This window comes from Cylas formicarius, unplaced genomic scaffold (assembly GCF_029955315.1).
Source record: "Cylas formicarius isolate icCylForm1 unplaced genomic scaffold, icCylForm1.1 PGA_scaffold_10__41_contigs__length_53128322, whole genome shotgun sequence".
NCBI lineage: Eukaryota > Metazoa > Arthropoda > Insecta > Coleoptera > Brentidae > Cylas > Cylas formicarius.
In genome coordinates, this window is record NW_026844214.1 from 39,646,168 (window position 1) to 39,670,932 (window position 24,765).

At 33.0% G+C, this 24,765-nt stretch overlaps 1 protein-coding gene across 1 annotated transcript in view; it reads left to right on the top strand.

Moving 5' to 3' along the window:
• LOC132704272 (uncharacterized) overlaps positions 1-24,765 on the top strand; it is a 38,442-nt gene that overhangs the window by 9,821 nt on the left and 3,856 nt on the right. The window contains exons 2-8 of the mRNA XM_060674150.1: positions 1,077-1,146; positions 3,077-3,166; positions 5,619-5,836; positions 14,935-15,050; positions 20,079-20,354; positions 22,661-22,774; positions 24,538-24,713. Coding sequence (XP_060530133.1) covers positions 1,077-1,146; positions 3,077-3,166; positions 5,619-5,836; positions 14,935-15,050; positions 20,079-20,354; positions 22,661-22,774; positions 24,538-24,713 — 1,060 coding nt within the window. The remainder of the gene's footprint in view (positions 1-1,076; positions 1,147-3,076; positions 3,167-5,618; positions 5,837-14,934; positions 15,051-20,078; positions 20,355-22,660; positions 22,775-24,537; positions 24,714-24,765) is intronic.

Consider the following 24,765-nt stretch of genomic DNA (forward strand, 5'->3'; position numbering starts at 1 on the left):
CATATGATATACTTATAGGATATGCTATACGCATGAAATTTGATGCAGAATTTGAAAAAATGGTGTTCCATTAAAAAAAAGGAACTTGTATGGACATGTACTTTTTGACCCATGATTTTCTATTTACTGTAAAAAATACCGAAGAAAAAATTATGATAAATGTGTGCAAGCATTTTTATTGAAACCCAGTACCTGATTTCTAAATGAATTTGTTCCATATTTTAGTCGTTCACTGTATACCGGGTGTTTCAAATTAACGGAAATTAACGGAAGAGCTCCAAATCAACAACATTAGTGAGTTGGGAAATTACGCAGACGGGAAATACATCGCGCAGTGCATAACATGCAGAGAATAGTACAACTGTGTTTGAGAATCACGGACAACATTTTGAGCATCTTTTGTAATTTATTTATTATGTTTACTTATAGTCATTATTATCGTTAGCTTTTTAAAAATATCTTGGTGTTTCTCATTAATTGTGCATTCATAATTTTATCTTAGTTTAAACGAAGTAAACTAAGCGAGATTTTTATCCAACAAAGTTCGATGAGATTGTCGTCTTTCAGGGTACATGTTCAAATACATTTCCGATTTCTTGACACCGTTTTTATAGTTTTTAAAATAAAGTTTTGCATATATCGTTTTTTTTCCTTGGCAAAGTCCATTTTTAACGACACGGTAATGCACTAGATATTAAAATGTCAAATACAACTTGCGATTGATCAATAAAACTGCATGGCGACAATAAGAAAGAATAAAATTGATGGTGGTTTGAGAAAAACGAAGCGTGCTAAGAGGTTTTTGACTTGGCCTAAAAAGATTTTTGCTAAGTTTTAGAATAAAGACATAAAAAAATAAAAACGAAAACCGGAAGCTTCAGATTTTCCGTCATATTTCCGAAAGTAACAAAATAACTTTAATTTTAAAATGGAATATTATTATATATAATTTAAGTCACCCTGTATCTCTTACCGTTACCGAGATCCTAGTGAGAGTCGAATTTGAAACACCCGGTATAAGTCTAGTGTAATAAGAATATATAAAATTTTAATTAGAAATTTTTATCGGATTTCAGAGAGAAGCAATGTGGATCAAAAAAGATAGTAACAGTGGAAAGCAACAATTTAGCCATCACCAATATTAAAGTAAGTAATTTGACATCTAATACAATAAAAATACCAATACCTGACGCGTTGTGAGAAACTTAGCATCGGACTATTTTTGTCTATGTAATCCTCGTTTTTAATCACAAATTATTTTATTAGTCTATTTGATGACAACCGTTATATTTTAGGGGTTTAAATGGACGTGATTTTAATTTGGAGCAATTTGTTTTCATAAAGTTTTTTAAATACCCATTCCTTTCATATGTCACGAAATTATGAAATGGAACATATGTTGGGTTTATAATTAGGTGATTTCAAGCTAAGGACCCTATTTTATTATTAGTGACGCGATGACAGACATTTTAGATCCTAAAAAGCGATTAAATTGAAGTCAGGCAAAGCTTTTCCAACTCTAATAATAATGTAAAATGTATTTCTGGAGCAACCCATTGTAGCCCCCCTCCCCGTTCATTTTAAGATGTTAGTATGTTAATTCTGTACAATGTATTTAAGTATTTATAAAATGATAGTGAATGTTTCGGATAACAACTTCCCGTGTCTAAACGAACACACAAAGTAAATATAACTGCGGTATGTTCTTAATTAACGATCAACAGGTTGGTGTACGATGATTCACTTGGCGTTTGTAGCTTAAAATAAGCACCGTTCGGTGCGCTTAATTCATTATGTCAAGTATTACTTTAATAGCTCTGTTTATGGTGACTAAAAATATATACGTAATGAAAAAAAAAGTATACTTTAATAGAAGTTGCCTTTGCCACTCATGACTCTTGAAGATTTATCAAAACAATGCTTCGCATTTTCTAATCTAACTTCTTCTCTCATGCTGCAGAAAGAAACCATAAGATAATTTCGTGAAAAAAAAATCTTACCATAGGTCGAATACCTTGTAACATAATATTCCAAATTTTATTTTGTTTTTAATAAGTCGGATAGATAGGATATCATTTATTGACCATATATATATGATGTCAAAGAAAGAGTCAAACAAAGAGTGAAGTTAAACCTAAAGTCGATAATTAAAGTATCAGTAAACAATATCAAACAAAATAATAAAAATGTATCACGGACATAAGACTTTTGAGAAACAAATTCGTCAGTTCACAGCTATATTTCTTATATTGTAATTTTATTGTTTGTAGTATATTTCTTGTGGTCTACTTTTCTTAGTAACGAATTTTATGTTTGTAAATATTATTTGAACCAACTCCACATAGTTCCTACAAGCCACCAGTGAACCTCAACAGGGTTAAGATAAATGTATAGGGAAGGCAAAGTTAATATTCGTTACAATATCCCGATATGAATAAGTGCAAGCTTTTAAAATCCTCTGAGAAACTGAACCTTTTAATAATTTAATTACGCAAACGGTAACACAAACCCATGCGTCCCTCTTCACATCTCCACATATTCCTCCAAATCTAAATATCGGTGTTCGTCAAAATTCTTAATCGTGTTTTGTAACAGAAAATTTCTGAACTTTTGCCAATTCCTAATTACAGTACGTTCCGTGTTATTCTTTGTTGGTGCGCCTGAAACTATTTCGACTAGGAAATAACAGTGACACCACAAAGAAGGAAGCCGAAGGACAGGAACAAACTAATGAGTTTACGTAAAAGATCAATGAACTATAAAAACCATATGCCACGAAAAATGTCAAAAGCCTAAACACTATTTTTCTTACATTATTTTGGTAAATATGAATTATTTTTTTCTGCGATAATTGCCCCGTAATTACAAAGGAGTAATAAAATGCTTTCTTGCTAATACAGTTTCCGAGTTGATGAAATTTAATTAATGTAAAATAGGTCCTCATAGTTCTACTACCCGATCATCTATGTCCTCATCACTATTGCTCGAATTTTTTGTTTCAATTAGCTTCGTATTATATGGAATGTAGAGCGCAAAATGCAGTGACATAATTATTTGCTTAATAATTTTCTTACAGGTACCAGAACAAAATGCAGGCGACAGCAGGGAAAGGATTAGAAGATTTGCGTTTGACTACTGCTTTTCAGAGGATACCTCACAAGATCAGGTATTTCAATAAACCCTAGATTACTCTTATCTAATTAACTGGTCGCATTTCAAACGTAAACACGTTAAATTTTATCATTTTATATGTTATTGTAGGAGAAAAAAATGACTAATTTCGCACCCTTCGCGTGCAAGGTAAATATGAAATTTAAAAAACGATATTCTTTTTTTTTGTATTTCTGAACTTAACGAAGCCGTTCACTCTATTTGAAATATTTTTTTCAATCGGGAAAATTGTTTGCGTCACGTTTTTGCTGAGTTTTAGGTCGCTGACTGATATGTAGATGTTCAGTTTTATATATCTTGCATGTGTCTGATATTGATCCGGACGTTCTATACCATAACGTGCTATATTTGGCCCATGTTTTATATTTTAAAACTTATACCTGTTTTTTTAAAATCGTAATATCGTTTTTCACCAAAACGATCTGATGATAATATAAAGATTCTTAATAAAAATATATTACTTCGGCATGAGTTGCTAAAACTTCAAATAAATTCAAAACTAATAATTACTTGTTGCTATTATACATTAAAAAAAAGCTAACAATCAGTAAACTCGATATAAACTGCAACGGCGTAAGAGAAGCAAATTTTGCAATAGAAAGAGACGACTAGTTATTAGTACATCATCATACAAAAATACCCCATAAAAAAGTTTGGGGGACTCTCCGTTTAGTGGGTCTTCTGTACGAAATATTAAAATTTTGTCAGCAGTAACTTTTATAACGAAAATTGCTTGCGTTCAAAATTTCACTCAGGTATCTTAAACTGTTTCAAAAATAACAAAAAGAGATGATTTTTTGGGAACCCCTTCTGAAGGAGATATTTTCAGACACCTGTATATTATTATTTTTATTCTATTAACAGTAAAAAGTAGTGGAACCTTTTTTGAAACATCTTGCATAACACCTAACATGCAAATGTTTCAAATTAGCGCCCAAAAACTAACTTACCAAAAATCAATAAAATCCAAATATTCTAAATTATTGAAGTTGCTATATCGTTAAATTTTCATGTTCTAATGAGGCCAGCGTCTCTTCAGAAATCTCCGTCAAGAGTGATGTGGATTAAAACTGCCTTTAAGTTTCTAGGTTCAATTTTTTAAAGTTTTCTGTGGCATATTTTTTAATCTTCAGGTTTGTGCCTTTTAAATATGTATTAACCTGTTTGGTGATGGTTATTTTAGAGTGAAAAACAAAATTTTTGTATGTTTCACAACATAATAATTTTTCAATACTAATAAGACATAAGACATGCGCATGCGCGAGATTTAAAATCTTGTTTTTAACCAATGACCTGGCGGCATTCAGCAACCAACATGGCCGCTGACAGATCGTCAAACTTATTGATGCGGCATTTTTACGGAAGCATTTACTCAAAATACGCCTAGATCTCGTTAAATGTTCTGGGAAAACGAGTTAAGTGGTTCTAGAAAGAAAATGACTTGAAGTGCAAGTTAGTGGGTGAAATGTAGAGTCATGCGCAGAAAATCATTACATTCTAAAAGTGAAGCTAAAGAAATTGAGCCAAATATGCTTTACTTGAAATGGCACTCATTAGAGAGAGGTAGACGATGTTAAATTTAGTTATCGAAATTGTAATTTCTTTATAATTCAACTTATCTTTGACATATCAATATGAAAACTTGGATTCTGGTGTTTTGGAAATGAAGACTACAATTACATTCTATTTTTTTGCTAGTTGCGTCCTGTAATTTTATGGCACAGTTCTGTTTTGTCCTCCACAAAATATTATTTTATTAGATTTTTTTTTGTTAGTTTCTGGAAGTGGCGAGATTTGTTTTTGACATTACTGAACAGCATATCTAAGTGAGCAATATTGCTTCCATTTAGCTGATGTTATATCTCTTATACATCCCAAATATATAAATCTAGATCTAGATAGATATTTGTTTCGAAATCTCTTGAAAAACTGACAGACCAGGTTTTCTTTATTACATTGACCTAATTGTAGCAGAGCCGACGCTTCAGGATCAGTCTAAACAAATCTGACAATTTCCCGAAAACTTAACTGTATATTTTATACAAATATTTACACAAAAAGTATTTCGGAAACAATCAACACAAAATTGTTACGTGAAATTTAATAGCCGTCATTTTGAATAGCGTAACAGTGTATAAATTTTATGGGGTAACGCCAATTTAAATAATGGGATATTTATAGGAACGTGGATATGGATACTTATGAATAATAAAATAACTTTTTAAGTTATTTCGAAATTCTACTGATGCGGTTGGTTATTTTATTTTACGTTTTCAGCATCCTAGTATTTGGAATGCGACGTTTGTAAATCTGTTAAGAATAACGTAGGGAAAAAAGGGCGTCTTGAAATGGAAAATTTTAATCATATAGTTTTTGATAATTATTATAATTATTATTATAGAAAACTTACGAGATGAGTTGTGTTTTTATTTATTTATTTTTTGCAGATATTTGAAACGGTGGAATCTATAGTGGGAAGATCTTTAAAGAGTCGCTGTCATTCCTGTGTGTTGACGTACGGTCAGACATCATCAGGCAAAACGCACACTATGATGGGATTTCCTCACGATCCTGGGTTAACTCCCAGATTGTGCCGGCGAATTTTTAAATACTTCGAAGAAGGTGCTATAGGAGAGGAGGCAGCTCGCATGAAAATCACTGTTAGGTATAGCACTAACGGATCTTTCGAAATTCGATCATTTAGCTTTACAAAACCATTATGCCGGGCGAATGATTACACCCAATTTGTAACTTATAATAAAATTATTTTGTTTTTGCAAAAACTGTAAAGTAACTTTATTTTAGTTTATGATGAAATCAGCAGAAAATGCTAGTTGTAGTTCTTCACAAATACATTTATAACACAAACCAACAATTTTATGTGTAATTCACGTATATCACGAAAGGTCTCTCATCTTGCTCCAGTCCAGATGTGAGTGTTGAGTGTAAAAACTGTAGTTTTATACTCATTTAACTAAATTGTAATTTGGATATTTGTTGCTTCCTAGAAAACCTTTTATAACATCAGTAAATGAAACTCATGCAACCTTTTCAGATTCGATCATGGTATTCACAAGGTCTTGATCTTCCATTAATCGCCTGATTTGAGGACCTACAAAAATTCCTTCCTTTAATTTTGCATCTGAGATAGCGGTAAATTTTCAACGTACTGCTTCATCAGTCCTAATTTAATATGCAACGGTGATAAGAGAATTTTTTGTTGATCAGTAAGACTAAATTAATCCTATTTGGCCAGTACAGGGATACTACCACAAACTATCGAACTATAATCCTTGTATTTGATTTTCTCAAGCACTGTTCCAGATATTTGTAGTATTCTTTTATTTGCACAAAATGATCAACAGGTGCAGAAGCAAGAACAACTGAGTCAATGAAAAGCATCTAGTCCTCAGAAGTGTAGTATGTACCAAGTTTCTTTACCTGATTAGGAATATTGATGCAATAGACAAGTGAACCACTTTGCTCAAAATAGCCTATAAATTCTGTCTCGCCGTTTCCTGAAATATGATATTTTAACATCTTGTGAACGCAAATTTTTATTTCGAAGATTTCGGAAAGATCCTTAGGGAAACCTAAGTCTCTCACTAAGTCATTTCTGATTGTGAAAAAAACTGTTGTTGCTGAGAAACACTCCATATAACACCAACAAACTAAAACTTATCTGGTATCATCTTCCAAATTGGTTGTATCCTCAGTTATTGGGAGATCTGGGGCTAATTGCCTAATTGCAGACTTAAGCTACGGATAAACCATGTTTTTCAATTTTTAGTATTATACGAGGGCAGCGCCAAAATTTCCCCGCCTGAATATGAAAGAAGCAACAATGTTTTATTATTTTTCAATATAATCCCCTTAATTTCAATACACTTATTACATCTCTTTATTAAAAACTCAATCCCTTTAAAGATATATTCTTTTGGTTTGTCTGCAAAATGAGCTAAAACAGCCTCTTTTAACTCAACTTCGTCGTTAAACCACCATCCACGTAAGTTCTTTTTCAAATATTCAAAGAAATAATAGTCGCTGGGGCCATATCTGGGCTATAGGGAGGATGATCTATCTGTTGGAACCCACACTCTAAAACGGCAGCTTGTGTGCAACACCAGCAGTATGGACAGATGCATTATCGTGCAAAAGACGCACGCCTCTGGTCAGTTTTACACGTACGCAGTCTCGCAATTTATGTAATAATGTTGCGTAATATTTACCATTGACAGTTGTATTAGTTTCTTTAAAATCTATCAAAAGAATTCCTTCACAATCCCAAAAGATCGTGGCCATCACTTTTTTTGTTGACTGGCAGACTCTGAATTTTCTTGGAGGTGCTTCACCCTTACGACGCCACTCCACTGATTATTTTTTCGATAGAGGGTCATAATAGAGAAAGATAGTTTCATCTCCCGTCCCAATAGTTTCTAACACAGGCTTCCGTTCCGACCCACAGAGTTCCGAAAAAGACCGCGCATACTCGATACGGCGTTGTTTTTGAATAGTCAAAAGGTTTTTAGGAACCCATCTTATACTAACCTTATGCATACCTAAATGATCATGCAGTATTCGACGAAAACTTGTATCAGAAAGTTTATTAATTTCTAAGATTTCCTTGACCTTTAAACGTCGATCACTCAATACCACCTCTTCCACAATCGCAACAATATTTTCCGTTATGACATCCACTGGTCGACCAGTTCTTGAATCATATTCAGGAGACTCCTGCCCAATTCGAAAACGTTTTGCCCATTCTTTCACTACAGAATACGAAGGAGAACTTTGGCCGTACACATCATCCAGTCTTTCTTTAATAATTTTAGGTGCTAAAAATTCTTTTGACAAGAACTTTATGACTGCTCTATACTCAATTTGCGTTATTTGCGACATCTTTTCGGACAGGTCTTGTTTAAAACGCTGTCAATAAAAAACTATTTGATGCAATTTCAATTTTTTTTTCGCAGCCTACTAAAATATATATTTAAAAGAAGACAAAGTTTTGTAGTGACACTGGAGCTGCATCTATGCCAGGCCGGTAAATTTTGGTGCTAACCTCGTATCCACGAAAATTGCAAAAGCAGAAATACAGTAATCATGATGATTTGTTGGTTCTCTCGATATCATAAGTATCTCAAAAGGTAGCGATAGCCTGGTTCCATTATTCCAATTTCTTAGACCTTCTTCACATACCTTACAAACAAGGTTTGTATTGATCACCAATTTTTACTTTAAAATAAGCGTAGTGTTGTTTTTTAAACCACACTACACTAATTTTACGTCTAAATTTATTGACCGCAAATGTAATTTCAATTTTTAGAATGTTAAGTAATATTTCCATTTTTAAAACATTTAATATATCTCAAAAATTAATTCAAAAATATTGCGTGAAACAAAAAACATTGTTTTTCTATTAGTTTACTTTAGTCTCTAAAATATAAAAAATATCAAATCACTTGTAAGGCCTGTGTATTTAGCAAACCCAGCCATATATATTCAGGGAGCAGCACACTTCTGGAGGGATATATCAGAAAACTCTTAAATAATTAATAGCAAAAATTAAAGTTTATGAAACCATTATTAGCACGATATACTGATGGGGGAAAGAAAAAAGCAACTAACCAAAATAAACTACAGTACAATTCCTATATGAAATTCATATTGGTCAATTTTTTTATATTTGTAACGTTCAAGTTTGTCACGGTTGTAACAACTAATTCCAAACACCAGGAAACGATAAAGCTCCAATGCAAGAAAAGTGTGTCTCAAAGTATATCGTCTTGGTTTTTGACGGAACCTCCCCAAAAAATTAAGTCACCATTGTTACCATACCTATTGTTAGCGGGTAAACCCAACATTCAATAATTTATTCAGATTTGGGACAAGGAGGGGGTGAGTGAGGTAGATATCGATCACGTGTCAGCTGAAATCGGGGACAGTGTTGAATAATCAGTTTTTCCGTGCGTCTCGAAAAAGCTTCTTGTGTGTAATCACTAGTCAATAATTTTTCCGTTATGTCGCATCGAATTCAATTGTCATGAAATGAAAACAAAAAAAATGCATTAATGCTTAATAAGCAAAGGAATCATTAAACAAAAAGCTTTAAAAGAACTCTGCCTATACTTACAAAAGCGCCAATATTATCGATAAACTGTATTGTTAACCCTGAACGATTGAATGAAGAAAAAAATGTAGTGATCTAACCGTATGAATGAACAAAATAGGAAAAGAAGTAAAATATTTATCAGAACCAGATTGTTCCAACTTTGGATCAACTAAAGAGAAAGCTAAAACAAGATGAAAAAACTGAAGTTTTAATAAAGCAAAATAGATTTAAAAAAACAATTGATAATGGAATCTCACAGATTGCGCACTGGAAATTAAAAAGAATAGATTCAAAAATAAATGTATAATTTATCTATAGGAAACTTGGTTCAATAAACACGATACAGTTTCTAAAGGATGGCTTCTTCAGTAAAAAGCTATCCCTACTGCCCCTACTACAAAAAACACCAAATTTATGTGATAGTTCAACTGAACAGATGGACACACTGTTTTACGTCTTCATCCATATCATTCTATATTCAACTCCATAAAACATTTGTGGCAATATGTAAAATCAAATATGAGAGAAGAAAAGATTGCTTCTATATAAGTCCATGTAATAAATTTAATTAATAATGTCCGTGTTAAAGGTTCTTACAGCTGCATACAAAAATAACAGTCATATATTTTTTTAATTCATTTCATCTCTCACTGGCCTGTTTTCACCCGAGGCTTTGCTTGCTGCGGGCCCTCTGAACTGACGAGAAAACCGTTCAGTTCCTCCCACTCAATTCAGAAACTTAAGAACCATGTGGCATGTCTGGAATATGACAGCCTTCTGTCCGTACTCCACGATGTTCTTGGAAGTCTTTTAAATTTTTGGAGACAATTCCCTCCGCCAAAATTACAAATGGGTATATGAACACTTTATTCAGCTGCCAAATATTTTTCAGTTCCACTGCCAAATGTTTTTTTGTATTTTTTCTGCTTCAGTTTTACTGATATCGTGGGAAAGTGGAACAGCTATATCAGTTATTAGAGCATTTTTCTTTTCTTTGTCTATAAGGACGATATCGGGTTTATTGTAATCCACTGTTCTATCCGTTGTACGATCACAGTACAGTACAGCTCTGCCATGTTCGAGTACGGCCGAGGGGTATTTATAATACGGTTGGTATGTTTCTAGAAGGCCATACTTTAAAGCTAGTTGCAGGTGACGGCCCAAATATGCGCTCTCTGCGAGAACAGGGCACCCGGCAATAATATGTTCGATGGATTCTCCAACTGAGCCATACTTTCTGCACTTGTCCTCCACGTTGAGTTTGAGACAGTGTTTTTCATAGTTGCGGGTTCTCATGACTCTGCCTTGAATAGCCATAATAAAGCCTTCAGTCTCGTGATACAGATGTCCAGCGTTTAACCAAGCCAGCGAGGCGGCCATATCATTTGCATCCAGACTCCTAGGAAATTTTGCATGCAGGGTTTGTTGTCTCCATAACATTTGGTTTTCCTGTCCCGTGTTCAGATCAAACGTGATTTCTCCGTGCTGCAAATTAAGTGGCGTGAACCCTTTGACCTCCTCGGCGATCAAATGTATTTAGCGGTCCTGCGAGTCTAGAAGTCGTTGTCTTAGGTTCATTTCTTGCGTTCGGCATAGACTATAGATGTTCACTAGACCTCTGCCTCCGCTTCTTCTGGGAAGATAAAGCCTTTTTTCCGATGAATTTGTGTGCAAGCATCGGAATTTTGTCATCAAAGGGCGGGTTAGTCTGTCTAGCTCATTAAGGTCCGATTCGAACCATTTCAGTATCCCAAAAGTGTACGTGAGTACAGGGATTATTATTATTATTACTAATCTTAATGACAATTCTGGGAGTGAAACAGAAGTTGGTTTTGAATAAAAATGATAATTTGTATATATTATTTAGTGTCATAGTATTTCCATATGATTTTATTATACAAAATAAACATTATATAATATTTAATGTTTATATTTTTAAAACACCTTAGAAGTCCGTCTTTGCAGCTCTGTCCACATTATTTCGATAATTGCCGTTAAAACCCAAGACGATACATTTTGAAATAAAGTATACTTGTGATACCTACAAAATAAGTATGTACTACACTTTTCTTGACCTATGGGTGGATGCATTCAAAACCCTAATCAACTTTTAAAACCAGAAAAACTCAATATCAAAAAACAGATTAGGTATTAACTAAATAACAATTATTAAGTCCAGTGGCGTTCGGGATGTCAACTTAGTAAAAAATATTGAGAAAAAAATATACATAATGACATAATGCAACTAAAACTCCAACTTTTTTGCTTCTCGAATTTTTGGGTAAAAAAATTCAAATTAATTGATTGTATGTCTGTTTATCATATATAATTTTTTTGCAATATTCCAAGAATGAGTATTGAAGGCTTTAGTTTGTTTAAAAAAAATTGTTATTTTTTTTTAATTATTATTTTTCGTACCCCGTGTTTTCTTTAAACACCTTTTGTAGATGAGAATCATCAGCACCATTTTTCTAATTTTTTCCGTGAGGCAGTCCCACAGGTAATCTAAATAAAAATGCCTGAACATAGATTAACTATTTTATGTTACAAAATGTTGAAAAATAAAAATACTATTTATAGAGTTGCCTATAGTGAATATCGAGCCAAGGAGAGATCTTTGAAGTAGTGCACTATTACTTATATGATGTTCTAAAAATAGTTAATAAAACGCCAAAGCTGCCATTTCCGCCATGAAACCTTTGCGTTTAGGTCATATTTGTTTTTTAGTGTTTCAGGAATCAGAAACAAATAAAACTTTTCAGAGTACCTAAGTAGTCGACTCGGAGTAGATTTGAAACTTTGACAATTTGCAGTTAACTGTTTCAAGCTGAAATCGATATATAATCGCGATCTATTTTGAACGCCATTGGCATGCATGTGTGAATGCGAATGCTGTTCGCCATAGATAACGGAGGCTAAATAGCTCAAGATAAATGATATGACTATAAACTACAATACTTATGAAAATACCTTTGGTGTACATTAACTTTTAAAGGCCAAAGGTCGTGCTTTTACGAAACCTGGTTTGATGAAGTTTTCGGATCATTGTTTATATTTTTTTAATTAACATCGAAGCAAATTCATTTGGCGTTAGCGAAAAAATTTTCAAGCCGAACGATTAATTTTTTTTAAATTTACAGACGCATCAAGGATTTTTGACGTTTTTCAGTGAGGTGTTTTTTTGTATGAGCAAATAATAATATGAAAAATAAAACGATCGAAAATGTTGTTTGATTGATGAACTTTTCGATATTGTATTTTTATTGAACCCACAAGCTAGTCAACAAAAGTCAAAACCTAGATAATATAGTGGCCCTACTACGGTAAAAATTGATGCGGCGCAATCAGCATTGATATTTTCAAACAGCGATTTCCACACACTTAACTCGTTTTGCTTGTACATTTAACGAGATCTAGGACATTTTGAGAAAATCCTGTCGTAAAAATGCCGCATGACCATCTGTCAGCGGCTCCATGTTGCTTCATAAGTTCATATATTATCGGCATAGGCAGGGCCTCTATATCTCTAGTAGCTGCATGGGATGCACTTTTATTATATTTTTAAAGTATTGGGGGTTGAATATCAGACAAATGACAAAAAGTAATGATTTTAGAAACGGCAATAGAGAGATAAATATTCGGTTTTTCATTTATTTGAGAAACCTTTATTGTGATAAATCTATAAAGAGCTTATTACAGAAACTTCTTCAGATTTATCTGTTAGTAATTCAAAGAAAATAATAACAAAATAATTAATGATCTCGGACAACGAAAAAAACATTTGACAATATTATTCTATATATTTCCTCATACATTCACCTAAATATTCCGGAGAAAACAAGCAAACGAAAAAGTAGAAATAAAACATATAAAAAAACAAAAAAATTGGAGCTTGATAAGAAATGGATTCGTAAGTGCTCTTATAATAGCTCACAATACCGGTCTAATTTTTTCCCTTTGTTTTCTTTTCCCTTTTTTTTCTGTTAATTGTCAAATTATTCAAAAAACCTAACTATAATCTCCATTTCTTTTAAAGCGTCCGTTTCGTCGAAATTCTTATAAACTTTATGCGTCGCTCGCGATTTTCAACACGTATTTCAGCGTTTTCAGTGAACGGTTTCAGTTATCGGTGTTCGTGCTCCGAGTTTGTTTCCGCGGAAGTTGCAAGTGGGAGACACGCGATTCTTTTAATTGATGGCGCGACTTAATACTTAACGAGTTTTAGATGAATAAAATCTAGTACAATGTAGGATTTTTCAAGATCTTTTTGGAGCGATGAACTAAGTGAGTTACCACTGGAAGAAATTTAAACACATCACATAACTACTCGTTCAAGAAAATATGTACTACATTATCCCTTAAATTTTTCTCTATTCAGATCACCTCTCCGAATTACCTTTTTTTTACCTTTTGTGTACTTGTGTTATGTTTCCTTAATATCATCCATACCATTTGTCTTTCAATCGCCGTTTGAATTTTTCTCTACATTTTATTTTATTGTAGGGAAACCATTATGCATAAATGAATATTTTACAACGCAGCTTAAGGTAGATCTTTTGACCTCTAAGCATATTAAAAAGATTATTTATTTATTTTTTACTTATTTCAACTGACAATAATAAAGAAACAGTGTTTTTAAAGAAATCCTATCAATATTCGCCAAAAATATGTTGTTATTAATATTTAAAAATGACCGGCAAGATTATTCTTTTATAGACTCATCCACACGTAAAGTGATCTCAGCTGACTGCCTGCCTAAAGAAATGTTTTCCTTTAGGCAATATAAGACAAATATTTTCCTTTCATTCAAAACGAAAAATAATTCTTCAAATTTTAAGTAGATCTTCCGATTTTGACCACTTGCTTTTTATACTGCAGTTCATAAATATAAAAAATACATTTTAATTATCTTATATCCGAATTAATTCTGCATCAGCTTAAATAACCAATAAATAACTTGAAATCTACATGATACCCGAAAAGTAATAGTCACATAAATGGTGGATGTTGCAGTACGTCCCATTCAAGCTGTAAAAGTTTTTGGCGAATGACCAAATTTACTAAACAACTAAAACTAACAGCCGTAGGAAAATATAGTATGCAACACGTTTGGTAAACTTTTTAAGTCACTCGTTTATTAACACTCGATCCGCTAGTGCCAAATATAGTATAGTCGTTTTTCCAACGTTATATATGCCACAACAATACTTTTTGTCTCTCCATGTATCCAAAAAAATCAGATAGAAAGTATCAAATGTCAAACAAAACAAAATAAGACATCGATGGCCAAAAAAAATGGTTACAAAAATTGAGATGGTAACATCAAAACTGATTCGTTACCGTAATTGTGGTTTTCCACAAGATCATTGCTTGTTCAATTCGAGGAACCTGTTTTTAAAAAACTGTTTTTGCGAAACGTCAAACATTTCTAGCCGAATCAATTTACGAAAACAAATTGTCGTTGAGTAAATAATTATACTGGGCGAATAAATCTCGAATTCCCGTTACTGTTTAAACTTTGGTTTCGAGGTCACAAAATCGAACAAAAAAAATAAACCAAAAGAATTTGTATGCGCATAATGGTTTATAACTTTTCTTTTTTTTACCTATAACCAGTATGGCAAAGACGGACTAACATTAACTTATTGCAGTTATTTGGAAATTTATAACGAAAAAGTAGCCGATCTGCTGAGCAACGACTACCAATCAACAAAGGTTGCAAATTTGAAAGTGAGAGAACATCCTAAACGAGGACCATATGTCGAAGGTGAGATTTTTTTGGAATTATTGCCATTGTTAATGATAAACAAACCAAACACTGTTGGAAATTATATATTTTTAATTTAAGATCTCCTTTATCGATATGTAGTTATTTTTGTAATATGTTTTGCTATTAAAATTAATAATTTGTTTTTTCGCCTCACTGCACTTTGATATTGTTTTTAGAATTATATTTATCCCATTCTTTAACAATATTTTTGATTCAAACTTTCCAGTTTAGATCTCTACCCAAGTTTATTTTTTTATGTTTAACTTTATCACAACTTTTCAACCACCTGCGATAAAAAAAATAAATTAATGAAGAAAGCAAAGCAAATTATTTGATTGGAACTAAAACGTAAAGTTGAATTCCGTGGATAGATTAAACAAGTTGTGTCAGTCAAAAGTATTGTTAGTTTGGGTTAGTTTGGTTTGTTTAATTGCTCAGAAATACAGGGCGTTTCAGAATTAGATACAAAGATTTTAAACGCATATTTATCAGCCAAGAATAAGTAGGTTTTTTTTATATAAGCACGTGTCCTAACTTGCTTTGTTTTCGACTTACAGGTTGCCAAAATTTATACGAAAAATAGTTTTTTTATTTATTACTCACCATTATTGAGCTAATTCTAACAAAACCTGGCACAATTATTTATCACCGTTTTTTCCTTCTCTAAAATGCCCAATTAAACACCGATCTAGCGTGCGAAAAGTTTTTTTAAGTCATTTTAACACGGATCCGGGCCACTTCGGACGTTTCCGGGTTTTTGGGAGCAATCAGATGTTTTCCAACATATTAGCGCACGGCTTGAAATTTGACGTCATGTCAGTGTGCATGTATTCGTGTTGTTTTGCAAAAATGTACCCAAAAACTAACGTTGTAGAAAAAGTGTAGTATAGACCACGTTCGGTCACCCGTTTATTAAAGACTCGCAATGCCATTTACTACACTTGTGCATAATATAGAAGAAAAGAAATAATCGAAATTATATAATAATAAAAATAATAAAATAGAAATAGAGACCCGGTGGGCGGGTTCTGATGGCGAGCGAGGCGACATAGAGTTAGACTTCTCGGACATATTAAAAAAATGCACAACACAGTGCTTAAAACAAATTAATAATCTAATCACTTAATTGATTATTAAAGGGAATCCAACGATCCGCGGGACGATAGGGAAACTAGGGAAAATCGTCAACCGCTCATCGGCTATCGGAGCTACACTAGACTCGACTTATCCCGGGTTTCAATAATTCAAGACTGTCTTCCCCCGGACCGCGTTCCGTTCACCTCGAAAAGATACCTAAGTGGGTTCCCATGGGTCTATAATATTCAGAATGAATTATAACTGTTTAGTCTAGATCGATAAATAATACGATTCAAAAATAAACAATCCAAACACCCAAAACGAAATATGCGAAAATATCGACCACTTAAAGCTAAGGGCGCCGACATATATATACATTTCATACATTTTCGGATTCACACCTAACCGTCTTCTAAAAATTTAACTTCAAAGTTGGTTAAGCAGGGGGCATAATTTTTTCAAGGTCGATTATTTTTCAAAAACAGTTAAACGTAGGCCGTTATACATTCGATATATTTAGAATTTCACACAGAATCTCAAAATACATGAATATACAGGGTGTTCCATTTAAAATAAGCAAGTTGACAGCAACTTTCGGTTAAACCGAAAGTGATAGGACGTTGAAAATATTTCTTAAATTATTGCCCTTGACAGTTAATTTAACTCCAAATAATGATAAATAATGATAATGGCTTGCTAACTTATATCTCAATAAATTTTTAATGAATGTGTTTGGTGAAAAACACTGTATAGATGACATAAATTGAATAACTTAATATACGATCAAAAATATTAAAAAACTATAAATGCTAGCCCAAAAACTGTTTTGTTTTCCAGGTAAATGTGTTGAAATTTTCGTAATCTCGAAAGTTCTTCTGTTATAACTTCCAAACCTCTAAAAGATATTTTAGGCAATTTTCATATAATTCATAATTTATAAACATGCATTGAAAATTAGAACATTGGGTCAATATTTTTAGCAGTAATATATTTTAATAATGGAATAATATTGCTATTGCTCATATGTCTGCCACTGGAATACGATCTTCCAACCGTAATCAAATAACATTGTTTACCAAATTTCTCATCAGGAAAGCGAAACAGTTGCAATAAGTAAGTAATAAGTAATGTATAAAGTATTAAAAAAGTACTGAAAGTGTAGCATTTCGTAGTGTTTAAACTGGCAAAAAAGCTTGAACGTGAAACCGTGAAATGGAGAAACGATTTGTATTTGTTTAGAAAATTTAGTGTAAATCAAAATGTGGACAATCTCTCGCATTGAGATAGAACATAAAAAAGGATGAAAATCGCAAGTTCGTCTCTACGGTGGAGGTTAGGCCGATGTTTCTTAAATAACTTTTAAAGAACGTTATCTAATTTAACAAAACATTATTGTGATGAATACTAGTAAGGACCTCTTAAAATAATATCGTATTAAGAAAATTTTAGGTAGCTTGAAAGTAAACTAATAAAAGGTATTCTTATTTATTGCTTATAAATCGAATTATTTTAGAGAAAAATAAGCATAGAGGGATTGAATTTCTATTTTTAATAAGAAACTACTTTATGATTTCAATAATTTCTCTGCTAAAGAACAATTATAGTTCTTTGTTGTTGGAATGAATTTCACATCTCATTTTATAAGAAAAGAAAAATAATCACGGTTCTTCCAATTAATTCGTTCGATATACTTTTTTCTCGAATATTAGTTTATACCAAATTAAACTTTCGAATATGAAAAGTTCCACAGTCTCAAGACTGTAGACTGCGGATTTTTAAAAATAGGTTATTTACTTTTTTATAAATAAATACGATATATATATATATATATATATATATATATATATATATATATATATATATATATATATATATATATATTCTCACGTATTGATTCACGGATGGAAAAATGTGATGACACTATATTCCGGGATATCATCCGTTCGCTCGTTGAACTCCGACTGGAATCCGGCATCCGACTGGAATCCTGCAAATCTTGCATCCGACTGGAATCCTGCAGACGTTTCGCCAAAATCTCACTTGGCATCTTCAATGCTCGCGCTCCGAAAACACTTCGAGTGTGCGGTATTTATACTCTGCGCCGGAGATGGTAACGGTGCTGCTTGTGCGTGGGGGGAGGTAGCTCCGCCCCCCGAATTGTCGCGTTGTTAATTTCGCCCGATCGTAGTTGGCTGCTGCGCATCGCTCTGCTGTTTGATTATCGTTCTCCACGTGTTGGATAAATGCAGAGCGTGGTCTCTCGTATTGAGGTATCCAGACTTTTCTGTTTCGATGGCCTCTCGTATAATCCTAGTCCTAAAATCAGGAATATTAGCTATTTGTTTGCAAGTGCCGAAATCAATTTTATGGCCTGTCTGATGTTGGTGCTGAAACAAAGCAGATGTTGTTTGTTTGTTTCTTATGGCTAAACGATGTTCCTCGAGCCTGGCTGAAATCCTTCTGTTGGTCTGTCCCACATTCGTCAGGCTGCACGATCCGTATGCTACACTGTATACTCCTTGGTTTTCCAGAGTAATTTTTTGTTTTGGGTTTCTTAGTATTGCTCCGATGGTATGGTCAGGTTTGTTTGCCGTTGATTTGTCGTGTTTCCGTAATATTCGGCCGATTTTGTCAGTAACCCCCTTGATGTATGGCAGGACAGCGATCGATCTTCGTTGGGTCTCGTCCTGCACTCTCTGCTGCGGCTGTTGTTGTTCACTGATTGCCTTGCTGATGGTGCGCCTTTGGTATCCGTTTTGTCGAAGACAGGTACTAATTTTCTTCAGTTCTTTATCTCTGTTCCTCTCGTCTGTGAGCCTGAAGGACCGAGCAATTAATGTATTTGCCACTGCCTGTATCTGTGATGGATGTATTTGGCACTTGTCCTGATTTTTTGGAATTTGACTGAAGGATTTCTAATTTCTTCCACAGTTTTTTTGAAGTGATGTCCTTGTCTTTCTCAGTGCGCCATGCTGTGCAACTTGAATTTTCGCATATATATATATATATATATATATATATATATATATATATATATATATATATATATATATATATATATATATATATATATGTATACATTACATTATTAAAATATTTTACTACTAAAAATATTGTTTTTCAATCTATATCATCTATACAAGGTTTTTCACCAAACACATTCATTGAAAATTTATTGAGATGTAAATTAGCAAGCCTTTCAATATTTGGAGTTAAATTAAGTTTCAAGTGTAATAATTTAAAAAATATCTGGTTTAGCCGGAAGTTGCTGTCAAACTTGCTTATTTTAAATGCTGTATATTCTTACATTTTGAAATTTTGTGTGAAATTTTAAATACATCTTACGTATAACGTCGAATGCTTAACCGTTTATGAAATTTTGGACCTTGAAAAAATTATGCCATCAGGCTTAACCAACTTCGAAGATGCATATTTTTGTGGCTTTTGAAAATTTTATCTTTATATTTAACAAAATTTTAAACTTTGCTTTGAAAAAGCAATTATTTGTTGCGTTTTGTTGTCAAACATGACAATTAAAAATTAGTATGCATTGTAGATTTGCCAAATATGAGAATCAAATTTTCCAAAAACTATTTTTGTTCAAAGTCCAATATTTCAAAAACGGTTAGGTGTGGATCTAAAAATATACCAATATATGGGCTGGTTCCTTTGAAATAAGCAAGTTGAAGTTTTTGATCAATATTGTTTTATAGATATTTTTTTGTTCAATTCATATGTCGCTAGTTATTGCAAATTTGCCAAAAACACGCTTAATTTTAGGAACCCCAATATGGCCCAATATATTTTCACAAAGCATTGTCAACTATTAGATGTTAAAAAATATTTTCAGGACCGTGTCAGTCCAGACCCAGATTGTAACCATAGTGCAAATTTTGCTGGAAATAAATGCGTCTGATTTGATTTGAATAGTTATTCTTTGCATTTCAGGTTTATCCGAGCATGATGTTTCAAACGACATTGAGCTTCTTGAACGTTTAGAGGCGGGTACCGCCAAACGTAGAGTTGGATTTACTTCGACTAATCCCAAATCTAGTAGAAGTCATTCCGTTTTCTCGGTTACTTGCGATGGCGTAAAATTACACTTGGTGGATTTGGCTGGAAACGAGAGAGCTGGAAGTCCGGGATACGGCCCATCAAGGTTCAGAGAAGGTGCCAATATCAACAAGAGTCTTGTTGCATTGGGAAATGTCATCTCGGTACTAGGTACGAGGATTTTTTTAGTGGGCGAGTTCCTTATTTTAATATATTTTTTTGTTTTTTAATATTTGTTTTAATATTCTTGAACCGAACTCAGAAGACTATCCTGTTAGAGAATCAGTTTTTTATAAAATTTAACTTAACTAGTCGGTCTAGTAGATACATACATTCAAAAATTATTGAAACAATGCAGGAAGTAATTTATCCTAATCGTTTGAAAATAATGTAAAGAATATTATCGCCTGGTACTTTCGTTATCAAAGGAAATACCTGTTTAACATCGCAGGTACATGATTTTGGAGTGCATTTATATTATATCCTTTAAAATACAAGAAAAATTCTACTTCTGTAAAATACCTAATTATACACGTTTCTAGCGTGCGGAAAGTATCATTTTACCATGTCATATTTACATTTCCGGGATATTACCGCAAGGTTTGAATTTGGTTTTGCTGTGCAAAAATGTACCCAAACACTAGCGGTCGTAGAAAAAGTATAGTACGCAACACATTTGTTAACCTTTTTAAGTCACTCGTTTATTAAACACTCACTCCTCTGCGGTCCGCTCGTGTCAAATGAACTTGTGAGTCAAATTACAATTATTTCTTTTAATAATGATAATATATTTTCAATCTACTTAGTATCTTTTTTTTTTTGGTTCATTTTTCTTAGATTAAGTTGTATTATTTATAAAAAATATGAAACTTTTGTAGTTACACTTTTTTCTATTTATGAATTCTGGCGTAAAAATATACGGAAAACCTCTACTAACGATCAATTTAAGCATCATTGATTTAAAACGGTTATATTTAGCTTCAGAAGTCTTATTTCATTTTCCTGAAGATCCCGGAAAAAGACAATTCTTCTTCGCTAAAGGCTGGTGTAGCACAAATTCTGAATCCAAGGTTTATATTTTTAAAGTGCAAGGATATACGTTGTTAACCAGTGCAGTGCCATTCAAAGAATGCGAAGCGTTATACAGAAAACTGTTTCCCATTATAGATCTATAACGTTGTTTACATAGTAGATAACTGAATGATGAATAAACTAATAAAAATAGAAAAATGAAAATTGACAAATAATGCAAATATTGCGGCGTATTACGCCGGATATGGAATGTTGGCAAACTTGTGTAAAACTTTATTTTAGTTTAAGTTTTTTAGATCTTTTTGTTAATTTACTAATTGAGAAAAAACGAGTTGAGCGTGCAATTTATCATTAAAACATAAAATCAGAACGTGTTAAATTATCTGTTTCTTTTTATGCAAATTTAAAAAATGTGAGAAAAAAACAAGGAACCAGTAAATTCGCCAGAAAAGGAATCACTTTTCGGAAATGGAAATACTTAAATGAAATCTTTTTAAAAAGTAATAGTACTAAGTACTTCGTATATTGCTTTTTACAAAACTTCTGGATTCCTCCTGCGTCGGTTTTTGCTTAGTCAAAATTGCTGACGTTTCGCCAATCATCCTGTTGACTTCTTCAGAGCTTGACTGAAACTGTTTCAGTTCAGTTTCAGTCAAACTCTGAAGAAGCCAACAGGATGATTGGGGAAACGTCAGCAATTTTGACTAAGCAAAAACCGACGCAGGAGGAATCCAAAAGTTTTGTAAAAAACATTACAGTAGCCTGTGGAAGTTTCTTTGAAAAATACTTCGTATATTAATTTGGATTGAGAAAAAACAAGTATCAAAAGAAATTTCAATTTTATTTTGTAGGATATCAAAGACGAAAAGACGCTAAAAGAAATAAAAATTGGCAAAAAAAACAGAAATGGTAAAAAAACTACATAGAAAATTAAAAAAAAAGGTCAAAGGACAATTATGAAGAAAATATTAAAGAACATAACAACCTAGAAAATTAAAAACAAACAATGCCTGGCACTTAATTTATTTAATAAAATAAAACGTTAGTTTGTTCTTCAACTAAAACAATTTTTAATTTAGAAATCGTTCTGACTTTTTAATTTTATTTAATTACTCCGCTTCAAAAAATACTTTAATTGATAATATGTTCCTTTTTTAAAATCTATGAATGTTTTTTTTTTCGCCAAAATTATCTCGAAAAAACAATCTTTCTGAATGTACATACATTTGTTGTTAATGTTGCTCTGTAAACATCAAATTTGAAGACTCTGTTAATAGGCTCATTTAGATATTTGCAGGAGTCTTATATGCGCCAATTTTAAGACCCATTCGAAAAAGTTTTCATCTACGCCACTTCAAATCAGAAGCTAATTTCGGCGCCTCTTGGAGTATTTTGGTGGGACCTTTTTAGATTTTAATTCGGACGCGATGCATTTCTTGTTGCAGCGGAGCATTCCAGACCATCGACCAGGAACAAGTTCGTGCCGTACCGTGACTCAGTGCTGACATGGCTGTTGAAAGACACCCTTCAAGGGAATTCCGAAACTGTAATGATTGCCAGTAAGTTTTTTCATTTTTTGTTACGTACAAAATGAAGACGATGACCTCAAATGTTTCGACAGCAAAATATTTAAAATTAATATTTAATTTGCACGGCGTTTATATGGACAAATAAATGTTTCCAGAAAGAAGCGTAAGATGGCTTTAATTGTAAAAAAAAAACTAACATAATAATTTCATATATTACCACATATTACTAATATAAGTGCTTTCGACAAAACTTTTCTTTGTCGTTGCTTCTGTATTATTTCTTTAGTAAGCTCAACAATTAAATAATTTCATAATGAAAATTTTCCAGAAAGTTGATTTTATGTTTCTTATTGATTTATGAAAAATCAATGTTTTAAACCTCAAACTTTGCATAATATCCAACTTTACGAATATTTAAAGTTTATTTTATCCATCTTATTTAATTAGAAGAAATAAATATTTTAAACCCCAAACATCGCATAATTTGAAAATTTAAGAATACTTGCTGCATTTGATTGGGTTAATTCGGCTTTTATCATATTTTCAATAAATTTCGCAATCGAAGATTACTTTTTTTAGTTCAAGATGCTTTGTTGTGAATTGATTTCCAATGTGCATAGTTTATTCTACTAAGGTAAAACTTTCTGAATGGAAAAAGTCGTATGTTCCTAATTGTAGATCCTCGACTATAATTAAATTTTTTCTTTCTACTCCCGTCTGCAAAATACATAATTACCCACCGATCTAGCGTGCGGGAAACGTCACTTTACCAAGTCAGTTTCGGTTCCCATGAATCCGAGCCACTTCGGATATTTCCGAGATTTTACCGAACGGCTTTGGGAGAAATCGGATGTTTTCGGAGATATTTCCCACGCTTTGAATTTTGACGTTTGTCAATTCTGACGGTTATGTCAGTATTTGTGTTGTTTTGCGAAAATGTACCCAAAATCTAACGTTCGTAGAAAAACTATAGTATGCAACACATTCGGTAAACTTTTTAACTCGTGAGTCAAATGCCATTTACCGCACCTGTTGCATAATATACTATTATTACACACCGATCTAGCGTTGAAGAAGCGTCACTTTACCACGTCAGTATCGTTTTCCACGGATCCGACCACTTCGGACATTTCCGGAATTTTACCGCACGGGTTTGAAATTTGAATTTTGACGTTTGTCAATTCTGACGGTCATGTCAGTGAATGTATTCGTGTTGTTTTCTGAAAATGTACCCAAAAACTAACGGTCGTAGAAAAGTATAGTCTGCAACACGTTCGGTAAAGTATTTAAGTCAGTCGTGAGTCAAATGCCGTTTACCGCACTTGTTGCATAATATACTACTGATTGTATGGAAAAACATTTAATTTAGTTTAACAATGCCATAACTTAAACTTACGAAACATGTGAATCACAAGAGATGAGGTCCTACAAATGTTACTAGTTTTTACAAACCTCCTGGATTCCTCCTGCGTCGGTTTTTGCCGAGTCGAACTTGCTGACGTTTCGACAATCATCCAGTTTCAGTCAAGCTCTAAAGAAGCAAACACAATGATTGGCGAAACGTCAGCAATTTCGACTAAGCAAAAACCGACGCAGGAGGAATCCAGAAGTTTTGTAAAAAGTATTACAGTAGCCTGTGGAAGTTTCTTTGAAAAATTACAAATGTTACTAAGTGCAACAAAGTCGCAAAGCTTTAAAAATGTATATCATTTACGAACTTTGTGGAATCGATGGATCGTTCACTTTATATTAAGACAGACCACACTTAAGTGATTTGAAACTTTCCTTTGCAGCGATTTCACCATCAAGTTCATGCTATAGTGAGACTATAAATACTCTGCGGTTTGGACAAAGAGCCAAGCTTATCGTTTACAAACCTGTAGCCATTGAAGATCCCAAGGAGAGGACCATCCGAGAATTAAGAGCGGAGATTGCAAAGTTGCGGGAGTTACTTGCATCGACGCACCAAGTAAGCTTCTCGTCGTTTAAAGCAATAATTTTTTGAACCAACGATTTCTTCT